This window comes from Phocoena sinus, chromosome 3, assembly GCF_008692025.1.
Source record: "Phocoena sinus isolate mPhoSin1 chromosome 3, mPhoSin1.pri, whole genome shotgun sequence".
NCBI lineage: Eukaryota > Metazoa > Chordata > Mammalia > Artiodactyla > Phocoenidae > Phocoena > Phocoena sinus.
The window spans coordinates 108,852,207-108,871,445 of record NC_045765.1 but is presented as its reverse complement, the minus strand read 5'-3'; the positions used below and the strand labels follow the sequence as shown (position 1 = coordinate 108,871,445).

General features: G+C 42.1%; 1 protein-coding gene across 2 annotated transcripts in view; it reads left to right on the top strand.

The window, feature by feature from the left end:
* RASGRF2 (Ras protein specific guanine nucleotide releasing factor 2) overlaps positions 1-19,239 on the top strand; it is a 240,941-nt gene that overhangs the window by 121,951 nt on the left and 99,751 nt on the right. The window contains exons 13-16 of one of the 2 annotated variants that reach the window (XM_032628373.1): positions 3,084-3,166; positions 9,083-9,331; positions 9,870-10,258; positions 18,822-18,947. In XM_032628373.1, the coding sequence (XP_032484264.1) occupies positions 3,084-3,166; positions 9,083-9,331; positions 9,870-10,258; positions 18,822-18,947 (847 nt within the window). Of the gene's footprint in view, positions 1-3,083; positions 3,167-9,082; positions 9,332-9,869; positions 10,259-18,818; positions 18,948-19,239 lie in introns of both variants that reach the window. The other variant, XM_032628372.1, reaches the window with a different exon arrangement.

The following is a 19,239-nucleotide window of genomic DNA, read 5'->3' as shown; positions in this document are numbered from 1 at the left end:
GAATTTTTAAAAAGCTCCTTTGAGAAAAACAAATGTGTTTCTGGCCTGTGGATTTGAAATTCAGAGTTACAGTATTCACATGGTGTGAAAATTCCAAACTGAGAAATTAATGCAAAAACAATATTTGGACTGTTGCTAACCCAAAATGCTTGGTAGAAGCAAACACAAAGTCACTGCATTAGCAACACCTCAACAGTTCAGGGCTCATGACAAGGTGCTCAAAATCAAAAATTACAAGTCTTGTGAGTAAACGATCTATCAAGAGCGAGAGAAGACATAGTGAGCAGTATAATTAGCACTGCTGGAACTTCAGATAATAGAGTGATAACTTAGAAAAGACTGTGAAAAAGAATGTTTAAAATATAATAAAACTATGAAAGGAAGGAAGGGAGGAAGGGAGGAAAGGAAGAAGGAAGGAAAGAAAAGAATAGATCATTATGTAAAAAGGACCAGGCTGATCAGTCAAAGAACCAAACAGAAAATCAAAACATGAAAACTGTAGCCCTAAGTCATCCTAAGGCTGTTGTCTGTGTAACTATATTATTGCTTAGACTGTTAAAGGAGACTGAAGGAACACTATATACTTGCCCCAATTCTTACCAAACACCATCTCTGCCCTCCCACTTCCTGTGTTGATTACCCAAGTGGCATCCTCGTTCTGCTCAGAAACAGTGAGAGTGAAAAGTCTAAGGAATAGCTAGAAATGTCACTGGGGTGAAGGATCACTTAACCCCTCCTTCCTTTCCCTGTCTGCGTGCAGTATCTGTCCCCATACAATCTTTTCCCCCATTCCTCCAAACCCCACACTCATAGTTTGATAACAACAGGGATAATGTTAATCCATTTTCCCACTGGAATTAGGAAAGTGAATTTAAAGTAGTTTACCTATTCATCTTTTAAAAAAATATTTATTTATTTTGTTGTGCCGGGTCTTAGTTGCAGCAGGTGGGCTCCTTAGTTGTGGCATGAGAACTCCTAGTTGCAGCATGCATGTGGGATTTAGTTCCCTGACCAGGGATCAAACCCCGGCCCCCTCTCTCTTACTGTCTTCTCCATTATAAACGCACACACCAGCCAGCCTCATCTCTTCATTTTCCCCTGTTTGTTCATGCTTAGAAATGGAGTCATTGGCGTCTCTTTTCATCTAGCCCTGACTGAGAGCTCTCCCTTTGAGGTCCTGTGGCTGTTCTGAGGCCTAAGAGGATACCCCACCTACTGGTAGCTTGGTTCACTGGTGGAAACATTGACTCCATACAACTGGATACTAACTCAGGATATTGCAGTTTCAGGACTTATGGAAGAATACCATGTCCAACTTCCTGCTGCTCAGAACTGATAGGAGGAGCAGCATTTATTTAGCCTAAAGAAAAGCAGCCTGTACGTACCCTTTTCTGAAGAGAGTGAAATCTGTGCTTGGAACCAGACGAGCAAAGGCAGGCCCCCATTCTTTGGGGCCCACCACAGAGTGGTTAGTCTGGAACTGTACTCTTCATCCAGTGTTGAGGGAGTTTATAAGAAATGGTTTGGTAAAAACTGCTATTACTTTAAGGATGTTGTTGAGGATAATGTTCGCAACATTATTCAGTGTTTTCTTTATGACAACCCATGAGATGATTTTCCTCTGGACTCAGACTAGGATGAATTGAGCTTCTAGTAAACCATGAATTTTGTAGTTCGTCATGTGGTCCCCTTTGAGTTGGCTGTTCCATAGCTCAGCTAATTTTGAGGACCATGTATAGCAAGTGTTTGGGACTTCTCAACATAACATACGTGTGGCAGATTGATCCCAGGCTTCATCTTATTATTTTCCACCCTTTATCCAAATCCTCTCTAATTTTCTTACTAATTTTGACTTTGTCTTACTATATGTATTTTTGTAATCCACCTATGGGAATAAGATATAGTATAAACTCACATGTAACCTAATTTGTAGTTAGATAACCATAATTATTCATATAAAAAGATAACTCCAAATTCCAGGTGCTTCAAGAAATGAATTGAGGGGAACTTTAAAATATTCTACTTTATTCCCAGAAGTTGAGATCCTCTATACCTGGTCACTGAAATAACGGCATAAGACATGAGGAAACAAAATTTTAAGGAAAAACAAACCTGAAAATGGCTGATATGCTAAGTAGGGGATCAATAGTTAGGGGATGCCAGTGACCCAAAGTTTCTTATATGCATATTCATTCTTTTATTAGACATTGGAGTTTAGGATAAACCCTGAGTTCAAGAGCTCTGTGAAATCACTTGGCAATCAGCTTCTTCACACCGTTTAATTACAGTCATAAAGTACTACGTGGTATCCTAGTAACTAAAAGTAATTTCTGATTTTAAAGATTGTTTAAATCTCCAAATAAATCCTTCTCTAACCCAAAGTAATTGCAAAGGGAAATTTTGAATTGATAAGGCATAGATATAAATTAAAAAGGTAGAGAAAATTAGCAAAATTTCCTGAAAGAAAAGAGAAAGGAGATGAACAGGGCTTTATGTGTGCCAGAGACAGGAGAAATTATACAATACATCCTCACCGAACTAACACGGTGCCAGTAGAAACTGCTAGAGAAGCTAGTAAAATGTGGGAATTTATTGGCAAAAAGCACCGAGAAGCAGGCACAGAGCTTCCTAGTGAGAGAGAAGATGAATTCCATCCAAGCAAGCCACCATTTCTGCTCTGCCTGCCCCATACCACCCACTAGGGCAGAGGATGAATATAGCAGAGGCAGTTTATACCTCGCTAGAGGTGTAAACTTCTCAAGTAGTGCTGGGACTGCCAGAGAATTGTGCCGACGTGACACTGTGCCCAGAATCCTTGGGAAACACATTCTAGGAAAATGTAGCCCTTGTATCCATCCTCAGGCATTTGCCAGGTGCACAGTTTTGGTATTTGGATATTGAATCTGTTCATCAACGTGTAATGTTTCCCTGCCTCTGTGTGTGTGTGTGTGTGCGCACGCGCGTGTGTGCATATGTGCACAAATGAGAAACTAAATTCTTTTGTGATTATAAATAATTCTGGGAAGATATGCTCCGCCTAGGTTTTCATGTGGGTTTTAACTGTCTATTTTTTAATTTCACAGTGTGTGGACAACATACGGTGTAATGGTTTAATGACTATAGTGTTTGAAGAAAATTCCAAAGTTTCTGTGCCACATATGATTAAGTAAGTGTGATAATCCTTTCTCTTACATTTTAATCAGGATCAAATTGGTAGAGAATGTAAAACCCGGAATAAAATATTGTTTCAGTAGGCTTCTGCTTCCTACTCTGAATATGTTTGACAGTAATGTGATTGATAATTCATGATATGCCATTATAAATAATAAGACTATCACAGTGGTTTTTCAGATTCATAGTTTATTGACTCACAGCATAGAAAAATAGTTTTTCACACTGTTTAGATGCCTTCCTCTGTACAAAAAGCCTTTCAAAATTTTCAGGTTCAATGGATGGACCTAGAGATTGTCATACTGAGTGAAGTAAGTTAGACAGAGAAAGAGAAATATCTTATAGTATGGTATCGCTTACGTGCGGAACCTAAAAAGAAACGATACAAATGAACTTATTTACAAAACAGAAACAGACTCACAGACTTAGAGAACTAACTTATGGTTACCATGGGGGAAGGGTGGGGGGAAGGGAGAGGTTGGGAGTTCGGGATAGACATGTACACACTGCTGTGTTTAGAGTGGATGGCCAACAAGGACCATATATAGCACAGGGTAAGCTGCTTTATATTATGTAACAACCTAGGTAGGAGGGGAGTTTGAAGGAGAATGGATACACGTATATGTGTAGCTGGGTCACTTTGCTGTGCACCTGAAACTGTCACAGCATTGTTAATCAACTATACTCCAATATAAAATAAAAAGTTTTTTTAAAATTTCAAGTTCAATAGATAAAGTTGTGATAGCCAGATGTGTCAGAGGGTGGACAAAAGTTTGGCAGATTCTTTTGCTGTCTTCTCAGTGGGTGTGAATCATATTAGTCAGATTTGGTTGTAGAGATACATTTAGATTTTGAAGACACTCAACATGAATTAACTGGCTTTTCCATGGTACCATTTACCCACAGGCTGTATATGGATTTGTCCCAGAGGCTGTTGCCCAGCCCTGCCATCCTGCTCTCTATATGTTTTGTTAACAGAGCAAATCCTAGAGAATGGAGTTGAGGACACGGGGAGGGGGAAGGGTAAGCTGGGACGAAGTGAGAGAGTAGCATTGACATATATACACTACCAAATGTAAAATAGATAGCTAGTGAGAAGCAGCTGCATAGCACAGGGAGATCAGCTTGGTGCTTTGTGACCATCTAGAGGGGTGGGATAGGGAGAGTGGGAGGGAGACGCAAGAGGGAGGGGATATGGGGATATATGTATATGTATAGCTGATTCACTTTGTTATACAGCAGAAACTAACAACACTGTAAAGCAATTATACTCCAATGAAAATGTTAAAAAAAAAGTGATCAAAACTGGAAAAAACAAAACAAAAACATACAAACAAAAAAAAAGCAAATCCTATAATTTAATTATGATCACTAAGGAAACTAGTTTTAAGATGAGAAGTTATATCAATAACTGCGTGCCATAGCTCTCTATATTAATGCTTTTGTTTCTACATACTTTTTTGTTTCCAAATTCAAAAATTGTTTTAGGAGGATTTTCAAGCTAACCAAATTGTTCCCTACTCTCATTTTTTGGTTGTCCAAATTCTAAGAATAAAATGTATTTTTAAAAGCAGTCCTGTTATATCTTTCCAAAAAAGTTACATGAAACTAAGAAAATGTTTGTCTTCCATGCCTTTTTATGTGGACTTTTTTTAGGTCTGAGCTGTTTAAGACAAAGAAACAACATCAACTTTTCTCTTCTGATAGGTATTAATTATAATTAGCATCATTCCAATGGTATAAACTTTAAAACTTATTAATTATTGTATCAGATGAAGGCAGAGTACATTATACTAGTGCCATAATTACTACAGAAAAAATATAAAAGGATGATACTGTTTTAAATTGCTAGTCAAATTTTAAAATATTTTGAGTAGGGTCATTTTAAAACTCTTGGGCAAAGATTCCTTTAGCATTCAGTTTTCTAGGTTTTTAATTTAGTATAGTTTTAAAAAATCAGGTCAGTTAAAAATGTACGATACTAAAATTAAAACCAAGTATGGAATATTAAGTCAAAAGTTTCAAATTGTGACTTAATTTTTAAGTTCACATCACCATGTTAGTTTTCTTATTAGTTTTCTACCATAGTATTCTTATTTTAATATTTCACAAAATAATATATATTATCTTAATTCCTTATTAAGAGTACTTTCGTGAAGCTTAGACAGCCATGAAAGTCCAATCTGCTTTAGAATGAGAATAAGTTGGACTTGGTGGCCAAGTTATAAGCTCCTAAACCTTCGGGCAGCTGCACACCCACTATGTATACATTTTGTTCACTTTAAAAATTAGTACAGAGAAAAGCTTTAGTTCTGTGCCTGACCATGTTACGGCTGGCGCCTGAATGCATCTTCTTTCCTCTGTGGTGGCAGTTTGACTAATGCCCCTGTCCAGTCTCATTTGTATTGATATAACTGCCTCCTGTACAGACCAAGACTTTCCTGCGTTTGCGTGCACAGGGAGGGTCACTGCAATGAATTGGAACCAGTCTCCTGGGAGGACAGAAACCTGTATCACGGGCTGTAGGGATTTCCTATTGGAGCCACACATGTTTGGATGCCCATCTGTACTCTACTAGATATATTCCCAAGGCAGAGTTTCATGTATTTCATATCTTTCTTCCTTCTATTTTTCCCTGCTTCATTGAGCCTGGTTCAGAGAAAAGAGGGTTATTTTGCAATCTCTGTTCCTTCCGATAGTCTCCTCCATGGCACTATTCTACCCTAAATTCTGTATTCTTGCCTCCTTGCACATCTCTCTGGCTACATGCAACGAGAGAAAAAAAAAAAAAGATGTTTTACAGAGTTAAAAGAAAAAATTATTCTACCCTAATGGCATTACTTTGCAGGCACTCACTTCCTTTTAAAACTTACTAATTACAATAGGTGATTTGGGTTTGATGTCTCAAAATTACTTTTTTAAGTGTTTACCAAAAAGGAGTTGTTATTATCATAGGAGGCTTAAGTAACGCATTGTATCTTCTCGAGGGTCCCTTAGGAAATTAAGATTTCATTCAATGTAATAAAAGAAAATTAAATAATTTCCAAATATTTAATTTCTTTTCTTAAAATGAAACTGTAGTAATAATTTTGAAGGACAGTGGTGCAATTAGTTTCAATTTCATGTTGGCTACAATATATTTTTTCCTCCTAGTGTTTGGTTAAAGTAATTATAGTCAAAAGATGCAAAGCTCAAAACTACGAATAGAATGCAAAATCATGACATTTATTAGGTGATTATATCCCTTTAAGTGATGTTTTATGCTTTATGTGTATAGGCTAATGCTTGCTTTCTTTTAATAATAGTTGCCCTCAGTTTTCTGTGTCATTTTCCATGACACAACCAGTTTTCTTAGAAAATAGAGATTTTAGGTGGGAAAATGGTGGGAGAAAAAGTGATTACCTCGATTAGCCATCCTCTAGACAGACTGTTTGATTCATAAAAGTTTCTAAGGTCTTTTAACAAATGAGAAAGATTAAGAACCAGAAAAGTAAAGTTGGTTGAGGGTCACATGCTTAGTGCAAAAAAGAGCCATGCTATTTTCAAGAATCTCAAAAGATGCACTTATGTATTTTCGAGATCAGTGATGTGACTAAAACTAACAGGCCACCCTTAGTTCCTCATCAGAAGTAAGCTACTCATTTAAAATGCTCTTTCAAGTCTGCAAATGAAGTCCTTCCATCTGCACTGAGCTTACTTTGGGGTGGAACGTTTCCAAGAGCAAGCTAAGGAAGCTATTGATTTCTTTTTATCCCAAAGAAAATAAATATATAACTTAAAATCCCTTGAAGTGCTGAAAGGGCTAATTAAGGGCACTCACAACAAGCCAGCTTCAGCTGCCTCACTGAACATCACTGGCCCTGTAGTGTATCCTTTAATCAAGTGGTGAAATCCAGGACTTGACTGTCTGTTCTGACATGCTGCCATGAAGGGGGACATGGGGTCTCAGATGGGAATGTGAAGGCTACGGGCAGTCCTAGCGAAGGTATGTATTTCTTTGAGCCCCACTTGGATTCAGCCTCAGCTTCCAAGCTTTTCATCTAATGAACTTGGCCGGCTTCTTTTGCCCTTTCTAACAAAGGTGCACCATGGGCTGAGGGCTCTGCGCACAGCCAAGGATCTTGAGGGCTGCCATGTGAATCTTCCCTCCAGTTTGCTGTCTACCTGGAGAGGCTGCCGCAGGCTTCCAGTGCGAGGGCCTCAGGGTGATGGGTTGAGGAGGAGCCAGGTGGGAGGTTTTAGAGAATGAGAAAAGCCCAGCATTGCAGGTGGGCAGGTGGGCACTGTTCAGGGGGAATCTTTAGAAGAGTTGACTGCCTATATTACAGCCATTACTTTTTTTATGAAGACATTTTTAACACTGCAGAATATTGAAAATGTAAGGAAAACACAACATTTCACACAATTTATGGATTAAATTGTAATCAGAAAATGGTTGGCCTTAAATGCATTTATCAGCCAGAAAGAATGGAATGGATTAAGCATTCTTTTTCTAACATTCAAGAACTTAGAAAAAGAATGACAAAAATCAACTGTAGGAAAGTGTAGGAAGGAAATAACTAAGATAAGAATGGAGATTAATAAATTAAAATATAGAAAAACAGTAGAATTGATCAATCAAAGAGCTGGTGCCAGAGGGAAAATACCTAATAATATAATCTATTAGTTTAATCAAGAAAAAAGGGGGAAAGCACAGATGTACAAAATTAGAAGCGAGGAAAAGAAATAACCACAGATAACAGCAGTGATATTTGGGTCTCCTCTTCCTCCCCACCCCTCTGTGGGGAGAATGTCACCCGCTACTTTTTTTTTTTTTTTTTTTTTTGCGGTAGGCGGGCCTCTCACTGTTGTGGCCTCTCCCGTTGCGGAGCACAGGCTCCGGATGCGCAGGCTCAGCGGCCATGGCTCACGGGCCCAGCCGCTCCACGGCAGGTGGGATCTTCCCAGACCGGGGCATGAACCCGTGTCCCATGCATCGGCAGGCGGAATCTCAACCACTGCGCCACCAGGGAAGCCCCAACCTGCTACTTTTTAACCACACTTCTGATATTCTGATTTGAGGGCATAAGCAGTGCCCCTCCTAAATGGGGTTTTGGCTTTAATTTCCTAATAAAACATGATTGAACCAGAGAAAGAAGTGAAGGGTAGCAGAATATGCCACCCTATAATATGCCACTGTGGCATATTGATTATGTTGAGCTATAGGTACTTGAAAAACAGCAAATGCAGAGAGAGGATTTTTCTGAATTCTTCTCATCTGCCTGAAGACAGATTCTCCAAAAGGAACTCAGTTGTTGTAAATCCCCTTCCCAGGAGTTTCACCAACCATGGAAGATTGACAGTAGTCACAGGAGACTAGATGTCGACATCACACCCAGGCAAACTGTCACAAACTATCATACCTTCCATCTATTCTAAGGGTTCATTCATCTTTCCTAAAAATCATTTACTCTCCCCTGAGAGGCCTACATACCCCCCACCTCCCTTTCCCTATAAGATGGTATTTAAGTCTGAGTTCTAAGCCACCTCTTTGAGTTTCTCATTTTCCCCTGGTTATCTCCCATGTAAACTTGTTTATTTTTCTCTTGTTCATCTGTCTTTTATCACAGGGTCTCAGCCAACAACTCAGGAGGGTGGAGAGAAAATTATTTTTCCTCCCCTGCAGAAGGAATTCACAGAGTGAAATGAATTATTAACGTCTCCACAATTAATTCTGAACTTCCTAAATTATAATGGCACATTTGATGTTTTTACAGCCCTGCTTTGTTGTATGTAATATGTCCTATCACATCTTTCATCACATGTAAGGGGAAGCCCAGACACGAGTATATACTTACAAATATTGAGATACTCAGGGGCTGAGAGGCAGCTGCACCCTGGTTTTGTCCTCATGTTCCTGCCTTGTGCATAGGTCTGATGCCCGTCTTCACAAGGATGACACTGACATTTGCTTCAGTAAAACACTCAACTCCTGCAAAGTGCCCCAGATCCGTTATGCCAGCGTGGAGCGCCTCTTGGAGCGACTGACAGACCTGCGGTTTCTTAGTATCGATTTCCTCAATACCTTTCTGCACACCTATCGGATTTTCACGACGGCAGCCGTGGTGCTGGGGAAGCTTTCTGACATATACAAGAGGCCTTTCACCTCTATCCCCGTCAGGTAGGCCCGGCACTACCCTGTGATGAAAGTGTGGCCCACCTGGTCCCTGGGTCTCTGTGCAGATGGCAGCCCTGCTCTGCAGGGCACTGGCTTGCCTTTGAACTTGCCAGGCCCCGCCAGTAGAAGGGGGGGAGTCGAGGTCACAGACAGTTCCCGAGAGAAGCAGTTGAAGTTTCCAAGTGGCCTTTGCTTGCTCTGTGAATATTTGGAAGATAACTCTATTGTTTGGGGCTTTTGTTTCTCCTTTTTTGTCAAATTGCAGGCCCTGATTCAGTAGGTCTGGAGTGGAGCCCGTTACCAGTGTTACTTGTCTTTGGACCACAGTTTAGTAGCAGGGGATTAGACTAAGCCTAAATACTGTCTGTGTTCCTTTGGCAAGTGTGTGGTATACATGCAGCATTTAAATGAAGGTGAATCCAGCAACAGAACTGTGATAATATTGTGGCCTTTTAATGTAGGGAGCATGTTCTTGAATGACATCAGGGAACTCATTTTCACTTGGCTACAGCCTGTTAATAGGTTTTGCTCTTATTTTTAGGTCGTTGGAATTGTTTTTCGCTACCAGCCAGAATAGCAGAGGTGAACACTTGGTGGATGGCAAATCCCCGCGCCTGTGTCGCAAATTCTCTTCCCCACCACCACTGGCTGTGTCCAGAACGTCCTCCCCAGTGAGGGCCAGAAAGTTGTCCTTGACTTCTCCCTTGAACTCAAGGATAGGAGCTTTGGACCTGACCACCTCCTCGGCGTCCAGCAGTCCCACCACCACTCACAGCCCTGCTGCATCCCCACCACCACACACTGGTAAAGTACCGCTGGATCTTAGCCGAGGCCTTTCTTCTCCAGAACAAAGCCCAGGATCTGTAGAAGAGCATGTAGTTAACCCGCGCGTGGATCTGTGTAACAAGCTAAAACGAAGTATTCAAAGAGGTATTATCCAGCTGCCATACCCCGCATTTGCTGGCCCCCTGTTTCCCCACCATTCCTTCTGGAGCCCTAGTTTCCTTTCTTTACAACTTTCCTACTTCTGCATAGAAAGTAGAATGAATACAATGGCTAGTTAGAAAAAATTCCTGTAGTTCCCTCTAGCCTTTGTGGAAGGAGAGCTAGGTTAGCCGCCTTCTATGATAAAAGGCTAATTGCAGTCAGTTGTCTATGGAAGAATGGTGTCATCTAAAGGGTTATCACTGGAAGGTTCTTGGTGGAATTAAGGCTGGTTGGCTAAAGACCACAGCATGATTTTTGGCGTAGAGATAGGTTGCCATGGTCCTCGTCCATGACCTTGAGCCTCAGAGCCTTCTCCTCCTCCAGTGTCTACCTTAAGCACCTGTACTGCTTCCAGCCTTTCCCTGCTAATGTGACGACCTAGCCTGGGAGCTAGGTCATTAAGATGACTTCTTCAGTTTAGTTTCCAAGGCAACACTCCCTATTACAACAGAGATATAGGGAGAAAAGTTAAGTCTGAGACAGTGTTCATTTTCCATGACACAACCAAAGTGGTTTTTAAAAATGTGAATTAGATCATCTGGTTTCCTGATTAGATTCTCTAATGACTTCTTATCACACTTAGAATAAAGCACATTTATCTTCCCAAGGCCTTCAGATCCTATGAGACTTGGATGCTGTCTCTCTCTTTAACCCCTGCTCCTGCTATGCTCCCTCATCTGCTCAGCTACAGTCACATTGATTTCCTTTTTGTGTCTCAGAAACACCTGGGTCATTTCTGCCTCAGGGCCTTTGCATTTGTTTATCCCTCTGCCTGGACAGTCTTCCTATATAAGCTCATGAGATCAGCAACCTTGTCTGTCTTGTTCACCTCTGTACTGTCAGTGCCTTGGCCAGTGCCTGGCAGGTAGTAAATTTTTGTTAAATGAATAAATCAAGCAAAGCACTCAGGGGACTAATCAAGGATTCCCGTGGCACATCTCCCTACCCTCCTCAGCTTGGTACAACATAGGGGTTGGAGGAGGTGATCCTTGTTCTTTTATAATCCAGTGTTTCTGTGATGAAAATAAAAAAGGTTTCACGACCAAATTAGCAAACAGCTTTTTTTTTTTTTACTATAAGGTAACTGATTTCTTTACTGATAACATAATAAAAAATTGGGCAATAAGTCAGACAAAGTGTCCAGATTTTAAAGAGGATCACCCAGATGGAAGCATAGACCCCTGCTTTTCTACCCCTACTTTTCAAGATTCTATGTAGTTTCTAGCTCAGATCGCTTAAATGAGCTTTCTGAGTGAAGTACTTAGTGGAATTGTAACTGGAGCGGTTATCATCATCAAAAGGAGCACCCATTTAAACAAGAAATTGTTGAAACTGACACGTTAGCAACTCAGGAGGATGAAAGGGGGAAGATAATTAAAAAGTCATTAGAACAACAAGCTTTAGTAGAATCAGGATGGATTTTTCCTGGGAATAATGAGGTGATGCACAAGGTGACAGGTGCATCTGGGGTTTGATCCAGGCCAGTGCTTGGGAATCTCCAAGGTGGGAATGACTTTGGGAGGCTTATCTCAAACCTCCCCTCTGGGCCAGAGCACCCTGGGAAGCACAGAAACTTCTCAGAATATGGAAAGTTCTTTCCCCCTCCTTTATTGGATTGTATTAAATAGGAGAGGGGAAATCTGGAGGTAAGTCTGGTTTCTCATGTTATTTTGAGTTAGGGGAGCTTTAGGAATAAGTATTTTAGTGCCAGACATTTGTGACTGAGGCTTTGGTTTGATTGCCCCTGAGGCTGGGATGAGAACACAGTAAGGTCTGTTCAGGAGTCATTGTGTGACCACCTTCTCTGTGCAGGTTGCTGGGCTACAGGGTCCATAATGGTAAATAAGATGGTTCCCAGGCCCCTTATATATAGTTCCCTGGAGAAGGTGGACAAAACATAAGTATAAGGGCAGATGGTACAAGAGGTATAGATGGAGTGCTCCAGAAGGTAAAAAGCGGGGAAGATAATGTTTGAGCAGAATCAGGAAGTGTCATTGACATGAGCCAAGAAGAATGGATAAATGGGTTGTGTTGTGGGGAAAAAATGGGGCACCAGAGGATGGTCATGGCCCAGGTCTCAAGTGAGTCCCTGGGACAGGCCACCAAGTGAGGGTCCTTGGCTACGCGCAAGAAAGAATTCAAGAGTGAGCCGTAGTAAAGTGAAGGCAGGTTTATTTAGAGAGATACACACTCCATAGACAGAAGGCGAGAGAGGTGGCCCCTGGTGTTGGGGCCGTTAGTTTTTAGGGCTGGGTAATTTCATAGGCTAACGAGTGGGAGGATTATTCCAGCTACTTTGGGGAAGCAGCAGAGATTTCCAGGAATTGGGCCACCGCCCACGTTTTGGCCTTTTATGGCCAGCCTCGGAACTGTCATGGCACTGGTGGGTGTGTCATTTAGTGTGTTAATGCATTACAATGAGTGTATAATGAGGCTCAAGGTCTCCTGGGAGTCGGATCTTCCACCATCTTGGGCTTAGTAGGTTCTAACTGTTTTTTGTGGTATCCTGTTCTTCTACATGGTTGTGTCATTCTTTTTTTTTTTTTTTTTTTTTTTTTTTTTTTTTTTTTTTTTTTTTTTTTATGCGCCACGCGGGCCTCTCACTGCTGTGGCCCCTCCCGTTGCGGAGGACAGGCTCCGGACGCGCAGGCCCAGCGGCCATGGCTCACGGGCCCAGCCGCTTCGCGGCATGTGGGATCCTCCCAGACCGGGGCACGAACCCGTGTCCCCTGCATCAGCAGGCAGACTCCCAACCACTGCGCCACCAGGGAAGCCCTGTCATTCTTTTAAGGGTTGTGCTCTGCCCTTTTCCTTCCTGTCTCAGTTGGACGGAGGAAACAGGCAAACTTATGGGCAAAGAGAACCTTATGAGCAAAGGGCTGAGGGTAACACCCAGTGGTGAAACCCATTTCTGAGAGCAGGGGTGACCAATGCTTCTGAAGGGGCAGCTTTTGTCCAGTTTGACGCCACGCGCAGCTCTGTAGAGGAAACCCTGCTATTAGTCTTCCTGGGGCTTTCTAGCATCTAGTAAACTTTTTAAAACTCTCCTGAAGAATCCTCCTCTTCCTCCTCCTTCATTTTGGCCATCTTAGCCATTAAGTGTACAGTTCAGTGGTGTTAAGTATATTCGCATTGTTGTGCAATACATACTTAGAACTTTTTCATCTTGTAAAACTGAAACTCTATATCCATTGAACAACTCCGCATTTCTCCCTCCCCCCAGCCCTTGGCAACCACCATCTTCTTTCTGTTTCTATGAGTTTGATTACTTTTAAAAAAAAATTTTATTTATTTACTTTTGGCTGCATTGGGTCTTCATTGCTGCATGTGGGCTTTCTCTAGTTGCTGTGAGCAGGGGCTACTGTTCGTTGTGGTGTGTGGGCTTCTCATTGTGACGGCTTGTCTTGTTGCTGAGCATGGGCCTTAAGCACGCAGACTTCAGTAGTTGTGGCACGCAAATTTCAATAGCTGTGACATGTGGGCTCAGTAGTTGTGGCTTGCAGGCTCTAGAGCGCAGGCTCATTAGTTGTGGCACACGGGCTTAGTTGCTCCGCGACATGTGGGATCTTCCCAGACCAGGGCTTGAACCCACGTCCCCTGCACTGGCAGGCAGATTCTTAAGCACTGCGCCACCAGGCAAGTCCCAAGTTTGACTATTTTATATGCCTCATATAAGTGAAATCACACAGTATTTGCCTTTTTGTGACTGTCTTATTTCATGTAGCATAAGGCCCTCAAGGTTCATCCATGCTGTAACATGTGCCAGGATTTTCTTCTTTCTTAAGGCTGAACAATATTCCATTGTATATATACTCCATATTTTCTTTATCCATTCCTCTATTGATGGACATTTGGGTTGCTTCCATCTCTTGGCTACTGTGAATAATACTGCAGTGTACATGTGTATGCAGTTATCTCTTCAAGATCCTGCTTTCAATTCTTTTGCATATATACCCAAAAGTGAGATTGCTAGATCATATGGTAATTCTATTTTTAATTTTTGGAGGAAATTTTTGTTTTTGATAGTGCCTACATCCTTTACATTCCCATCAACAGTGCACAGGGTTCCAATTTCTCTGCATCCTTGCCAACACTTAATATTTTCTTTCTTTTGATAGTGGCCTCCTAACAGGAGTACAGTGAGAATCTTTCTCCTTTTTCGCAATTTCCCAGAGATTGCATTTTAATTTGGCTAATGCTTAGTAGTATAGGTATGAACTTTTTTCTTGAATAGAGGAGCAAACGAAAAATCTATTTCTTTCTGCATTATAGACTAAGTACGTGTCGTAGTTGTAAAGGTCCTCAGTCAAGCTGCCCATTACCCATCTTGATTAATTCTTACACTTTAACTTGCACATGGATTGTTCCACAGTGGTCACCAAGTTCCTTAGTTCTGGTCTTTGAAGTCCAAGCCCAAAGTGCATAGCGTTGGTTCGATGCCATATCGTAAGATCTGTTTGGCCTGCTGTCTCAGATAGAGGTGTGATCACTGGTAGGAATCAGTAGTTTTACCCCAGGAATGATAAGCTGGAAAAAGGTTAGACTTGGGGAGACCAAGATAAATGAGAAAGAAGGAGATCAAGCTCCCAGGGAATGGCACTGACAAAGGCTGCAAAGACTTGTCAGTGTAGGTGTTGGGCAGAGGTGGGATCAGGGATCATTGTGGGCACAGCTAGCATCAGCTAGAGAGCTTGTTATGTAGCAGCTCGGATAATTTCTGACTAGGGCCCAGCAGATGGAGAGGGTCCATGAATAATGGTGTGGCAGAAATAGTAGGTTCTTTCTCACATTAGAGAAATAGCCAAAGTTGAGGGCTTAATGCCTCTGTGTTTCTCCACTGGATTTTCCCCAAACAGATGATTTGCGGTTAGCATTTCAAGGGTCAGGTTATCCACATGGTTCGCAGGGTAGAAATATGATTTTGCAGTTCCCAGGTCAAGGTTAAATACAGAGCTTCTCTCACTGTGGGAGGTCGGGACATTCCAGGGTTGTGTCCATGTGTGGCCCATGGCATTTGTTGAAGCCCATTAGAGCCAACTTCATCTCCAGAGATGCCCGCTCCTCTGCCCTATGTGTCTTAGTCATGTCTACCCACTAATATGTGCCCCTTTATCTCTCATTTTTACCATGATTTCCACCCCCCTCCAGCAATCCTTCTATTAAACACTTTGTTTTTGGCCACCTCATTGCATCTTGATTTTTTGTGTATGGTAAGCGGGCCTCTCACTGCTGTGGCCTCTCCCGTTGCGGAGCACAGACTCCGGACGCACAGCCTCAGCGGCCATGGCTCACGGGCCCAGCCGTTCCGCGGCATGTGGGATCTTCCTGGACCGGGGCACGAACCCATGTCCCCTGCATCGGCAGGCGGACTCTCAACCACTGCGCCACCAGGGAAGCCCAGCATCTTGATTTTTTTTTCTCTTTCTGTAGCTGTCTTCTGATTATTTTTAATGTATTTACTTCCCATCTTGTTCTTGAAAGTATTTAAGGTGGTAGTTCAAAGAGGCACATGGTACACTGGATTAAAACTAAAATAGATAAGGAAATCAGGCAATGGAGGAAAATCGTATGAGGCCATGGGTATGGTTAGTGAACAAGTGAGTACTGTGTGGTCCTCTGCAGTTCCTAAAGTCACTCTGATTTTGGTTCTGAATGTAATCAGTTATGTGATTCATATTGAAAGCTAAGAATAGATTGGTGTGCAGGCACATCTTTTCTTGCTCCTGAGACTTGAGAATAATTTATCCTGTGGATCCTCATAAAGGAGACACTGTGAATAGAAAGCTTAGAATTATACTGGGGTCTAGGGAGCTCTTTGGCATTTTTCTGAAAAGGTGAAACAAAGGAATTATAGATCTAGTTTTTCCTTTTATTTTGCATTGGTATATAGGCAATACTGATCAGGAATAGTTGTAGAAAAGTCATGGATTAAACACTTTACTTCAGTGTCAGCCTGACAAGTTGTGTCTGTGTCGGTGTGTGTGTGTGCACACATGCACAGAATGTCTACAGAAGCCAAGAGTGCTGCCGTATTAACTCTGCTATCTAGTCTTGAAAATTCCAGTTGGCAAAGTAAAGGGAGACAATGATCTGTCTTTAATTTGAAAGATGTTTGCGTGTGCTTTGCATAATGGTAACACTTAAGACAGCTGGCAGACTTGAATAAGAAGCCCTGTGCCAAGAGTTTGTACAGTTTCTGCTTTTCACCTCAGGACGCAACTCCACAAACCTCATTGCACAAGATCAGCTTCACCGTTAGGCCCATACTGAGGTCGTGGGTCTCCCTCACTACTGTCCAGCTAGACAGTTTCAGGGTACCCTCTTTGAAAAATGCTAGTAACCTTTGTCCAGTTTTATTGTCATTGCAGTTGTAATGCCAGCCTTGCAATATTTCCTGGCAAGAGAACTTCAAATGACATGAAGGGAAAGAAGAGAAATAGGAAATATCCCTCAAAATGAGCAAGACTGTGAACTTCGGCGGGAAAAATAATGCAGTTGGTTTCACCTCCACCCAGTCCCCAGATCTGTTCCAGGCTCACCCAACATTCATTAGTGCCCCTCTTTCTTCCTACCACGAAGTCCCCACCTTCTGCTATCCTGGGTCCTTCTAAAAAGCACAAATATCAGCCCAGCTCACATCCAGATTCCATCCAGTGGTGAGATCTCAACAAAAAACATAACCGACAGCAGGCAAGAAAGGAGAGCCATGGGGCAGCTCACTCACTGTGTTGGGTCTCTTACCCCATCAGCGTTCTCTCGGGCCATGGCTGTGCAACCAGTCTAAACATCGCTGCACGACCCACATCACTAGTGTCTGTTTCTGTATTCTTAGTTTGAAAATTGCCTGCCTGTGGGCTGAAAGTGCTCCCAATTTTAGCATTTGTTTTGAGCCCACATCTGCCCACTCGTTCTGCAGGCTAAGCTGCTTTGCATGGAAGTTGACTGAAAGTGAACCTGGCAGAAGGAAACGCTTCTTTCCCCCCACAGTGCTGGCATGTTTTCTCCTCTCTGTAGGTGCCCGTTTGCTTACAGTGTTATTCTGTGCTTTCCTGTTCTTTCAGTGGACTTTCGGGGCCTGTCCAACTCTCTCGCTGGGAAGTGTTTTGGGTTCAGTGTAATTGCTGACTAAATGATTTGCTCATTTGCCTCAGAGGAATGAATGGTTGAATCAGACCAAGGACATACATTTGATATTCTGCTTGCTCTTGCAAAGCAGATGCCTTCTATTACTGCATTTTGAGGGAGTTATTTAGAAAATAATAAAACTAACAGCTAAGCACTGATTTTTATGTCTCCATCCTGCATCATTGCCAGCTTGACTGTAATTATGTCATTGGAGGAAAGATTCTAACCATTTCCCTTCCCTGGCCCCTTTGTTTTTCAAAAGAGCTGACTTGGGGCCATATTTCTAAGGGAGTAAATCACATGCAAGTGTAAAAATGGCTTTATGTGAAGTCATTAGGGATTTTGTCAAGTTTGTTGAGTGAAATCTTGAATGGAATGGTAAAGGGAGTTGAGTTGAGAGTAGCTCTGCTGACAGGGGTAAATGGAAAACTAGTGGAGGTGATACAGCTTTTGTCGGTTGATGAAAAGCCCAAGGAAAAAGAAATGGAAGAGTTGTTGGAAATTTATGAAATTTTTGTAGTGCTTTTCCTGAAAAGAACACACACAAAGTTGTAATTTTACCTGGTTACTAAGCTAGCGCAAGGGATGTGGTAATAGCTTAAATGTGACTCTGGACTGTTTCTTTTACTCATGGGATGTTAGCTGCAGTGAAGAGGCACAGATTATCTTAAAAATCTCTCAACTGTTCATTGTAAAAATGTCCACTTGCTTCCTGCTGATCTGTAGCTCTTGGACAGGGCTACCCAATAGAACCTTCTGGGAGGATGGAAATGCTGTTCAGTACTGTAGCCACTCACCACACGTGGCTACTGAGTACTTGAAGTGTGGCCAGTGCAAGTGAGCAAGTGAAATATTCACTTAAATTTAGTTTTCATTTAAACTTACATGGCCACTTTGGGCTCGTGTTACTATTTTGGACAGTACAGCTGTAGATCCTTAGGCAGGGGGGCTCCTTGAATTGTCTTAAGGGAGCAGCCCAGGCAAAGAACTAATGAAGTCCCAATTTTCATTTACCATCTGGAAAAAGTCCCTCTTTTCCCACTCCAAGAAGGCAGAAACGTTCTGGAGGGCGTGGAAGCCACTGCATATCCTCTTCTTTTTATCAGTAACATCTGTTGTGTTGAACAAAAGGGGCTTGGGAGGGTCAACCAGGCTCAGCAGGGTCAGCAAGACAGGTGTGGAGATGAGCCACAGTTAGACTTCGTGTCGTTAACATTCCGCCAGGAAGAGTGACTCGATTTCATGATAAAGTCCTTTAAAATATAGACTAACATGAAATGCTTATTATCCATAATGAACTTTTGTGTTTCCATGCATGATACTGACAAGAAGCTCTTGAATTCATGGCCTGGTTGTTAAAATTCATGATGTTTTAAAGCAGCAGTGCTAGAGTCTGCGCCGGTGGACCGAGCAGGAGTGGAAAGCTCCCCCGCGGCAGATGCCACCGAACCTTCACCTTGCAGGTCACCCTCAACTCCTCGGCACCTCCGCTACCGCCAGCCCGGAGGTGAGCGCTCAGAAAGGGACTCAGAAACACGCAAGCGAGGGATGATTCTAGCTCCTGAATCTTTTGTTTGCCTTCCTATTTCACTCCCCAAATATTTTTAGTCTCAGTTATGAAAAGTAATGGGAAGCAAATGTTACTGTAGGACCAAGTAGTAGAAAATAAATGATTAGAGAGTATGTCATTAGTATAACCAATATTTATTTGACCCCATCATTGCATGACACTTTGTGTGGAGTAACCTGAATTGAGAAGCCTGTTCTTAGTTGCTAGTTGATTGAATTTCAGTGCTGGT